This window comes from Pieris brassicae, chromosome 7 (genome assembly GCF_905147105.1).
Source record: "Pieris brassicae chromosome 7, ilPieBrab1.1, whole genome shotgun sequence".
Lineage (NCBI taxonomy): Eukaryota > Metazoa > Arthropoda > Insecta > Lepidoptera > Pieridae > Pieris > Pieris brassicae.
The window spans coordinates 16,767,895-16,779,461 of NC_059671.1; the positions used below are offsets into that span (position 1 = coordinate 16,767,895).

An 11,567-nucleotide genomic window follows, 5' to 3' on the forward strand; every position below is an offset into this window, starting at 1 on the left:
AATGAACTCCAAAATCTGATTTTAAAAAAGATTGTTCAAGTTTTGGTACTTGTCCTTTGTTTTTTAAGTCACTTATTTTTGTCATTTAATTTTTTTTTAATATTTCTTGTAAAACATTATCTAGATTTTCATTAAACAATTCAGAGATTTCTTATCTCTAAAGTTATGCTTTAGGTAGGCAGTAAAACATAAAGTCAGATTATTTTATGAAATATTTTATTAAAACTGTTCTTAAGGGTAGTTTTTACACTTAGTCGCTTAACTCTATTTGACTTTTAATGTAGCTATCACCGCGTTTGAAAAGGCAAGAATTAACTAAATACACAATAAAGACAATAGCTAATATGCTTATTTACAGATTTGTTTAATAATTTCGTTTAACACTACACAATTAATTTTACAGGCTGGAACCATTAACGAGTCAAAAGTAAAGTAAATCATCTCATCTTGCCACTCATTAAGCGATACTAAGAGGACAGGCCCAATAAGTGTAGATCACCATAAAACAATTTGGTATATAAGAAAAGCCCTACTACTATTGTTACTTTAATCGGGCATTTTGTAGATTCTATTTGTAACCTATTCTTTAGATATATCATTATTATTAATCAACCATTAACGGTATAAGATATCTCTAACTACCTACAGTTTAAACAACTCCATTAATTTCCTTAACTGGAATATAAACAAAAATGTAAAAAGCAATATTAGATTACAAAACATTATGGGGCGTTTTGCAGCTAAGCCGAATCATTTGACACCGCAATGACGAAAGGGTTATCCGTGGACCAACAGAAAATCTTTAATGTTTAATTTAAAACGCATTGAAGACTAACTGCTTAGTACGAGGATAATTTGTTGATAAAGGGAATCTTAAAGGTTTGTGTTGTCTTTATGTTTAGGTATTAGAATGTTTTTATTCTTTTTATCGGTTTCACCGAGTATTTCTAATTTGTCCTTGACATCATTCACAAAGTAAAATTACGACTCAACGTTAAATACTTATTTTAAATTAATTATCCAAACATCCATGATAGGTAGGTACATTTAAAATTTGATTTTGGTGGTGTTAAGTAGGTTATTATCATTACGTTGGCTTAAACTAGGTGGTTTATTATTAATAACTAGAAAAAGTAGCTACACTCTTTGGCGTTCTAGCCGTAATGTTCACAATTCTTTTCGAATCTTGACACATTGTTGTACCTACCTATTGACAGGCCTCATTATAGGCCTTGGACGGTGTTGTACTACTTAAAAATTGAGTTACACAAAAAAAATATACATGAAAAAAAATCTGTTAATGCCTGAACATTCATCTTTAAAGCTGGTAACAATTTACTTGCAACGGTAACAGACGGTAGCTTTTTCGATTTCAAAGGTAATAAATTCGTGGTAATTTTCGTTACTACACAATATTATCAAAGCTTAACTTATTTAGGATCTAAAATTGATCCCTGAATTTCTTAACCTACAGAAGAAAGAATAAATAAATGGTACATTTGAAACTTAAAAGGATAAAGTTGATTTTTATAAATAAAGCGTTTTACACTTGACTACAAGACACTTTACTTTGGTTTTAAGACTCTATTTTTACATTTTAAATACATTCTTATAACTAAGGATTGCCTTAATATATCATTTCGTGATTTTATACTAAACAAATGAACTTACACTATTGTGCCAAATATAAACTGAATGATGAAACTTTTATTAACATGATAGAGATTCGTACGGTTAAAATATTGGCCAGAGTACGTTATACGTTTTAAATACATAACAAATTTATATAAATATTGAGCCTATAGTGTAGGTCCTTACAATAAAATGGCCGGTTATTTTATCATTGGACGGACAATAATGTTATTTGAAATAAAAAATGATAATCCATAAGCTCATTTTAAATTTTCAGGCACTCATTTCTATACACAAAACAAAAATCACACGTGTATTTGTAACAAATTGTTACTAACTCTACGAATGGTATTTATGGTACATAAATGCGTTAATGGCATAAAGATATTAAATCTTTGGCTTCATCTTCTTATCTTGCTCTAATTATTGGTACACCTCATTTGGATACAAGGGGCGATACAGCGGTTTCATCGTAATATCGGTACCGATTCGATGATAAATTTGTGATAGGCTCTATGGCATCCGAATGCTGGGAGTCCCTGTGTCTACGAAGATCCACCTTTCGCTGGAACGCCTTATCACAGAGACCACATGAGAAAGGCTTGTACCCGGTGTGTTTTCGCATGTGTGTGATAAGGTTCGAACTCTGGCTGAATGCTTTTGAGCAAACCACACATTTGTGGGGCTTTTCGCCTGCAACAAGAAATAAAGATAAAGCTTAAACCACAAATAACTTAATTTTAAAATTAATTTGACAGTTTGCCTAAATTATCTATCTACCCATCTGTACAGTGAATATTTATAAAAAAGTGGATTTATATAAATATAGCTTATGATAAACTTTTCTTCAGATTTATAATATTATTTTAGAGGTGTAAAATCCATTTGACTATTCATCGCTGAATTCTTGAATGCTGATTTTGGTATATTATATTGAAACCTGATGTCAATGCAAAAACAGAAGTTGTTTTATAGATAGAACAGGATTTAAATTGTCTTTTTGTTTGTGGTGTGATCGCACGTGAAGGTCTGCGAAGGCTGAGCAGCTAATTGCAGGCCAGGCTGCATTTTGGAATATTGATGACAAGGTATTTATCGGACGGACCAGTACCTTGTATGGCAACTGTAAATCATTCGGAACTATGCGCAGACGTGACGAGATGTCTCAGCCAAGACAAATATGTCGAAACTGTTTTTTTGGATAGTTAATTCATATCGTTGAGGTTTCTTGAAGTTAAGTCGACAATAACGTGTTTATTGGATGTATGTGTGTTGCATCTTGATATAGGCACTTACAGCGAAATTTTGGTTTTTACCTAGGTGTTATTGGTTTTATTATTTCCGTTTCTGATGGTTGTTTTATTGCGGTCACACAAATATTAACAAAAGGTTAAAATACTAATTCATCACCAAAACATTAACGCATATATTGTATAAAAAGGTTATGTATAAATAATACTATACGAGTGGTTACTTTTTCATGAATCAACACCGGAAGAATGAAGTTTTATTGTGACCTCATCGTGAAATGACTTGGTTGTACAAACTACTTTTTACTCGTATGAAATTTACGCCGCGCCTGACAGCGATTTGCGTTTCAAGCTTTAATTAAAATCAATAATGAAATATCGATTTGTTTAAAGTTTTATAAATGACAGAATATAGAAACGAGTAGCTTGAGCTTTGTGAAGTAGGAAGCTTGGATCTGGTATCAATAAGCAATATGTATTAGTTTTTATCGACTTTTTATATAGGGAAGATTATTGGTGTTTATCAAAAGCTTTGTTGTTTATTAACTGACGTATTTTATGGCTTATATGATTAGTATGTCGGGCTTAATAATTTTACAAGTGACCCAAAAGTAGTAAGGACTTACATTTTTACTTTATATGGATTAAAACGTTATTTTCGAAAAACCACGTTTAATAACGATTTCATGCTGAGAAATACAAAGTTTTACGATAATTATCCATTTGCATATTGAATCATAAGTAATAGACTTTTAAATATAGTTGTATAAGTGAATCTTTTAGTCGTAAAAGTAGTTCCGAACAAATTAAGTGTGAAACTCAAATTACAGTTATAATTTTACGAAACTTTCTCACATACAAGACGTGGTATCAAATAAGGGGTTTTTATTTAATAGGGCATTTTCCAATTATGTTAAAGACTACTACATTATTTTACCGTAGACTAGAGTAATAATAAAATTGGTAGGTATACTTAACATTTTTTAGACGAACTTATGTCCCGTCGTTGCCGTAACTATATCTTAGGTATTAAGGACCTATTAAGATCTAAATTGGCCTAGTAGTTTCGGTGCAAAGATTTATTTCTCAAAGAATTTACTCTTAGTAAGAAAAAAGAGCGACTCTCATTCCTGGGGACGTAGGTTCGCGCCCCGGCTGTGCAATAATGGATTTTCTATCTGAGTTCCCATTTAACACTCTCTCTTACGACCTTAGACCCGAACAGTTGACGGTGTGTGTCAAAAAGGGTTGATCACCGACTTGCCTTTTAGAAATGATCAATGTCGAGATACAGATATCTGGGGCCCAGACCTAAACTAGTAGTTTTGTATAAATCAATATCTAAACACACATGTCTTACCTGTATGAATGTATGTATGTTTCTTCATGTCCGATTTCTGATGGAAGCGTTTCCCGCAGTACTGACAAGGGTATGGCCTTGTGTCAGAGTGGATGAGGAGATGCGTTGATAGTGTGCTGCTCCGTTTAAAGCATTTGCCGCATTGTTTGCACTAAAATTGGAAATTAATAATGTTAATCATGACACGGACAAAATATAGTCTAGTTGTCCATGTATAAGGAACGCTACATTTTTTTATAATATACACATAGACATAGACTATATATGTTTTTATACCTTAAATAAATTCCGAATGGAACAGAGTAGAATCGATTCGTATTCAATATTTTTTTTTACCAGGTATCCGCGCATCCAAAGCAATGAATCAATAATCAAATCTTTGAATTTACAATTGTATTATTAATTATATAATACTAGAAGTACTTATCGTTAACGAGAGATTTGATGATTTTATTTAAACATCAGGAAGATAATTAATTCTTTACAATTCCAAATGTAGTTTAAAGTTCCGTTGTATGAGACTTATATAGACTCAAGTTTCAATTTCAGCATTCGAACATTGACAGCTATTAATAAAAATAATTACAGGGCAGAGTACCCCTTTCCTTCGTTTCTTTGATTTCTTTCTACACATTTTCAAGACGATAATTAAAGTGTATTAAGTTGTTATTAAGGATTTTTTTCCATTTCTATTGATTAAATAGTGGCTAGCAGTACATTTTTTATGTCAACTTCATTAAAATTCTTGAGAAATACTTGTGTCATTTGTTTCACCCAGGGCTGGAATACAAAAGATTCACATACTTGTTGTAGATTTATTTGTTCAGTTGTTAATAGAATAGAATGCGTTATGCCACCTAACGTTTCTACAGATCTATCTAAATGTATATGTATTACCTTATACCTTACAAGGCGTTTTACTTGTTGAATTTTTCGTAAGAACTAGATTGGAACCGACTGTTATTATTTTCATAGAAATGTCATGTTGTACTTATATGGTAAAGAAAGACTAATTATAATAATAATATATAGGAACTTAAACCAACTCTGGAAAAAGTTCTGATTGACATTCACGTTATACGTAGACTATTAAAAAAATGCTATTATTTTCAAATTTCGAAAGAGAATATAAATGAAATGTTAAAAAATTACCAAACTGAATCTAAATTGCTTCCGGTTCTGGCCCACACATATTACATGAAAGATTTCGTTACGATATTAAATGCGATATTCCACAACGAATTGGGCTTACTCAAAGTTAATTTTTAACTGTCAAAACTTTTATTTGTCAAAAACGTAGGACTTCACACACGGGACTCGGGAGTGGTACTTAGTCTCGACTCTGAATGTAACCTTTGATGCCCACAGCTATTCCACGCACATGACCAACAGTTGGTATGCGGAAATTTATAATGAATCCTTTAAAATACTGTAAAAAACTGCTATGAGTCGGATGGTTAGCCCGTTATCACTTATAACAGACTAAAAATCCGCGCGGTCTTGTGACAGTTGTGTAGGCAGCTGCCGTGCCTCGCGCTTACAAAAACTTATAGTTTTTTGATTGTCTTTTTATATCACTCTTATAAGAAACACAGGTGCTGGGGTGAGCCAACCCACATATGGTTATAGGTTTTTTAAGGCGTATAGGAAAAACACAATGCCGCGGTCAGTTTTCTAATTTTGAGAACCATCAAAACACCTTCTTTTTAAAGTATAATATTTAGATACATATTATTATTCCTTCCTCTATAGGGCGAAACTTTATATATTGTTAGTTTAATAATAGGTATTTGAATCATTTAAAGTACACCAAAAAACCGCGTTTGCTTTAATACAGTTTTACTGTTACACACTAAAAAAAATTTCGTCGTGTATAACATAAACAGACTTCCAAATAAAATTTTACATTGTGGTTTAATTTGTTTATCTTGGTTTCCCAGGCTTATGAAAATCTTTACAATAGTTCGTTATATATATTAAAATCACTTAAAAGCAGAATTCAATATTTAAGAAAAATTATTATAATCGATTCCGATTGATCATAAACGCTTCAAGTCAGAAACAATAAAAAGCGAATAATCGGTATTTAAATTGCAAAAAGACTAGCCTCGACCAAGATTGGTCTTGCGACTTGTTTCGATATAAGAGTACTTATTAAGACAGGGGCAACTTTTGCTATTTGATTTGTAAAAAAAGAAAATTGCCGATACTGGTTTGCTATTAAAAGCATTTTGAACGGAAATTGTACAGTTATCCCGATCTTGTTAAAGGATGTCGCGATTCATTGACCGTCTTATTTTTAACGGACTTCAAAAACGCTTTGCATTCTTTGTGTAAGTTCATTAGAAATCTATTATTTATTAACCAACTGTCGAACTTATTTTCTAGTAAGAACTGGTTTTTTTACTTTCGTTTACGTCTCTGACTCATACTTTGAAACTCCGCCATGCATAAATTTCTTAATTTCATGTTTTAATTATTAATTTACCTGAAATGATTTTTCATTTCGGTTTTCATTTTTCATTAGCAGAGAGAACCCGATGTCAGCTGATGGTGGTTGGGGGTAAGTCTGGTAGCCCGGAGTGGATGGGCAGCGCCGTGTCTCTGTGCAGTCAGCTTCAGGGCTGCTGCGACACCTTTTCACCAGCTCAAGGGGCGCGTCATTATCGTCCTGGTTTTCCCATTTTCCAATAGAGGAGTCTGTGTCTCTATCACGTTCGCAGGCGCTTCCCGGTGACCATATTTGTCGATTTTTTGTGGACAAATTCAAAGGTAGCTCTTCGTCATCTGCAACAAATGTTCTTATTACCCTTCACACTTCAAAAATTGAAAGTCGGTCGGGTCAAATCGTATGTCTGTAAAATCTGTACAGCTGCTTTTATATTTGTCGATTGCGTCATGTCTACGAAAACAATTGCTTTCACGCTATTTTTAAGAATTATTTTGCTGATTATTTTTTAGCTACTTATCATATTTAGAGCTTATGTTTATAACTGTAATGAATATACTTATTGAGTATTCATAATTCAATCCTTTTTCTAATCCAACAATTTGTACTCTAATACCACGTATTTTGTTAAATGCAATTTGGTTGGAAACTTTTTCGATTACGTGTGAAAATGCATTAATGTCTTTCGATAAGTGTTTGTATTTTCCAGAAAATTTATTTTCAATGTACACCTTATGTGAAAAGCAATTAAGTTTATACTCGTTTAACTGAAATCAAATTGTTTTTGAATCTAGGTTCTTACGCTTATCATTGACTTACGAAAACATGTAAGCAGTATACGTAAAGATAACGCGTTATTTGAATACTGTAAGAATTGTCTCGGTTATATGCTTTTTGACAGAGAAGTACATTAACTGGTACTTATAGTAAACTGAATAATAGAATTACTTTCTCCTATACTTTCTTACTTATTTTAAACATAAAACTCGTAGCATTTTACTCTTGTCTAGGAAACCCACTATAATATGAAATTATTTAAATTGCGAAATGGTTGCTTATTAGTATCTTAACAATATATTTTAATCGGAGTCGTTAGTAATATTTCTTTATTATTATTAATTGTTACGGCGTTATAAATTTAAGTCGAGTTACTAAATCCTAGACGATCCCGGAAACCTCCCAGTTATACTGTGTCTTTAAACGGAGACAACTTTTTATTCCTAGTGTATGTGTTGTATGGACGGTAATTTTTTTCAGTGCCTAATTCTTATTCTCCGAAAATGAAGACGATAAAACTCACACTTGACATACTTCATGTATACCGACACGATTTCCTTGGAAAATCGGATATTTACATATAAGTTGACGTCTCCACTGGAGGTAAACGACATGTTAACGACGCCCTATCGCAGTACGAGTTATTAATCGCAGTAAGTGAACTGATAACTATTCTAATGAGGGAAACACGAAAAGTCGAGTGCTAAGGAGGCCGAGGTAAGCATAAGTTTTGATAACAACGTTACCTATGGTGATTTGCCGGAAATGAGATTTCACACACAATAATATCTTTAATTACAGTGTTGGTTGCTTGACGTCAGTCGTTGTATAATTTAAATCGACTTGATATAAACCTTGTAAATAATGTGTTTATTATAATTACCATCTCGGGGTGGTGTGTGTCGCATGTGATCGAGTGGTGGTGTGAAGTGGGGCGAAGTTCTAGGCAGTAGCAAAGGCCAGACTCCGGCGCCGCCGTATAGGGCACCTAGCCCGCTACAGTACATCAGGGCTCCAAGTTCTAAATAGAAAAAAATGCTATATTCTCACTTATATTTTTCTAGCATCAAAACTAAGCAAAATAGTAGATATATATACTTGTACATAAGCAATAGTTCATTGGGACATTATTAAATATTACCTAACTTGCAATATGCGTATAAAATGTATACCTGTTGCTCTGGCATATTGCTTGAGTGCTCTTCCTGCAATCTCGATGTCTCCAATCTGAAGCATATCAAGACGGTTGTGGGAAAGAGAATCAGGGGAGAGGGGTGGTGACTTTGAGGTAGGTGAGTGTGGCGAAACACTGCGGTCTGGTGACGGAAAGCGCTGTCCTGGTGGTGATGACGCTTGGAACTGCTCTGCCAACCGAGATAGAAGAACGTTGCGAGACATCTGAAATAATTCAGATTTTTAATCGGTGCCTTTTTAATAGCCACAATTGTTCGTTGGTAGAATTCAAACACTGCTGAAAGTCAAACCAGTTTGAATAGTCTATGAATCTATATTATGTAAGATTATCCCGAAGAGCTTAAAGGAACTACTAGAATTAAATATATTTTTGTAAAAAACTAAAACAGCGTAGTTATTTGCAACATCTCACATGAATTTGGCGATTGTATTTTTATATTAAAATCGCGCCGTAGTCACTGCAGTAGCCTCTACTTACGTAAAATAAATTCCCTACATTACGACAAATAAGTATCGAATAGCTGCAACTCGGAAATCGCTTACTCAGAAAATTAATTAAATTATATTATTACAATTTCTATACCAAAAAATATTCGTCAAAGTTATAACGTGACCATCACCATTAGCGGCTATCTAACTATTTGTCGACAGCTCTCGCCTTGATTAATCCGGTCGACTATTTGTTGACGAATCGTATTAAAAGCTCAATCAAGCAAATGAAGAATCAGAATAATGAAAGTGGACGGCGCCCATTGCGTACGCGCATTAATAATTCACGATATATCGGACTAAAACAATCTTCATTATCGAAGCATTACCGAATGAGTTTGAGCCATGACAAAACAAACCCCGAGTTCATTACTTAGGCAATCCAAACTTACGACATGAATTGCTAAATTTTAATAGAGTAATTAGGGGTGATTCGTATCAAATGATACAGGTGGTATTAACTGTTCGTTTGTCCTAAAGATGTTATCGTCACTTAGACTGGGAAGCGGTATTATTCACCTACACGTGTTAAACGTTATCACAACTAGCCCAACGTAATACAATTGTGATAAATGCATGATTGAAGCTATTAAAAGTAATTGGGTGAGTGTCATGTGAGGGTGGAGTGTCGCAATTTCTTGTTTCAATAAAGCAAGCCGTCATTAGGCGGTGACAATTACTGACATCGCGTCTTATAGCTTTTTTGATTGAACAGTGGGAACGACGGCAAATGTGTACAAATCAAGGTATCGCATAACATTAATTGAATAATTATGAAAATCATTTTCCATTTTGAAATGAAACATACTATATACCCACTGTGTTCGTTTGCCGAGACGTCATGATATTATATAGACATTATTATAGACCTCTTAAAACACCTAATTATATTTATAATATTAATTTTATTTCGTTATTAGGTTGCTTTCATGTAATTCATGCACATCGATTAATTATCCTATAGATAAGACTAAGCAAATTGTTTATAACGTTTTATGTATGTTTCTTCTTAGCTAAATGTAACGAGATATCTAATTCTAGTATAAATTTTTAATATCGCTTTCACGAACACTTAACTTCGAAATACATCGAATTAATAAAATATATATTCTGTAAATAGTGCTATTTATAGTATTGATATATAACTTAAACATACATAATATTTTGTTAAATTTAACTATAGACAATATAATCAGACTCTATGAATTAATTAAATTATTACGTGAATTTCTAAATGTTAATGAAAACTATTATTTTTTATCCGTGGAGTTTATTTTAGTTACTGGAAAACAAATAAAATGCTTTTATAAATAAGGCTCACCTTGGGTGAAAAAATAAATCACTTCACTGAATCACAATGGGCACGGGATAGCTGTCGCGTTGATATTGTCAAATTATCATGATCATCAATATTGTAAAGGCTCGCGCGAACTCGTAAGGCTTTATAGGTCGCTACAATACGGTGTATCGCGATCGGCGCCTGGCACCTGACTGAAGGCTAACGCGCCCCGACCTACCCAACTGCTCATCCAAAGGTTTTTTTTTCAAACAAAAAACAACAGGTCTGGAGGCTGCGCAATAAATGATTTGATAAAACGGCTCCTTGACAGGTGGCTCGCGTCTCTGCGTATAATTATTACATACAACGGATTAAGCGACTGAAAAATGTCCTTTGAGTATAAATGTGTGTAAATTGCTGGTTTGTACCGTGCTGTAATCAACTTGATCTATAATGGTACATGTGGCCCAATGATAGTGCCAATAATATGAATTCCATTATCTATAAACTTAATAATACTGAAACGGGAAACCTTTGAAACCTTGCTATGTTTGGAATTATGCACAGATTTGTTTAGTTATGCTCCGCCCACGCGTTGCTGATTGGCCGGTTTCTAGCAGGCGGGGCGAGTTTAGATGAACTTAGAAATGAAATTGTGAAAATAATGTGCTTGTAAAACTTCTTGTAGTGTAAACTAAAATGTTACTGAATTGTTGCCAGCTATTTAAATAGTCAATTGGGAGACATAATGAGTCTTTTGATAAGAATAACTAGTATTTATTGTTATGTAGGTTTTAGCGTTTAAAATTAGATTATTTGAGATTGTATTATAATAAAATAATTAAAATGTAAGTATATATAATTTTAATCCTTAATATTAGTAATATAACATTTTACTATCCAGCTACAGAGGCTTAAACGGATAAAATTAATTTATTTACTTCATTCCAACATTGAGTTATTTTCTTTATTTTTATTCCACTGTGACAAAAAAGGTTTTGTACCGAATTTAGCGTAATTTACCAAAATATTCTTACCTGGAAATATGTTATCAATTGTATCGAGTTTTCGAATGTATCAGCATGCACTTGTAATTTCAAAAGATATAACAAATGAGATATAAGTTACAAGCAAAGC

General features: G+C 33.0%; 1 protein-coding gene across 1 annotated transcript; it reads right to left on the reverse strand.

Annotated features, from left to right (window-relative positions):
• Window positions 1-2,036: 2,036 nt before the first annotated feature.
• Window positions 2,037-10,529, reverse strand: LOC123712157 (zinc finger protein 572-like). Its single transcript, XM_045665135.1, has 6 exons — window positions 10,473-10,529; window positions 8,641-8,866; window positions 8,352-8,489; window positions 6,731-7,029; window positions 4,243-4,393; window positions 2,037-2,325 (listed from the first exon to the last, which is right to left on the reverse strand). The coding sequence occupies exons 2-6, from the start codon at window positions 8,864-8,866 to the stop codon at window positions 2,069-2,071; spliced, it is 1,071 nt and encodes a 356-aa protein (XP_045521091.1). The 5' UTR covers window positions 10,473-10,529; the 3' UTR covers window positions 2,037-2,068.
• Between the last annotated feature and the right edge of the window lie 1,038 nt (window positions 10,530-11,567).

Coding starts and splice junctions, on each gene's coding strand:
- LOC123712157 (XM_045665135.1), bottom strand. CDS start 8,866: ATGTCTCGCAACGTTCTTCTATCTCGGTTGGCAGAGCAGTTCCAAGCG. Junction 4,394..6,730: donor GAAATGAAAAATCATTTCAG/GTAAATTAATAA, acceptor TTCCAATTTTAG/TGCAAACAATGCGGCAAATG. Junction 2,326..4,242: donor ACATACATACATTCATACAG/GTAAGACATGTG, acceptor TTCTTGTTGCAG/GCGAAAAGCCCCACAAATGT.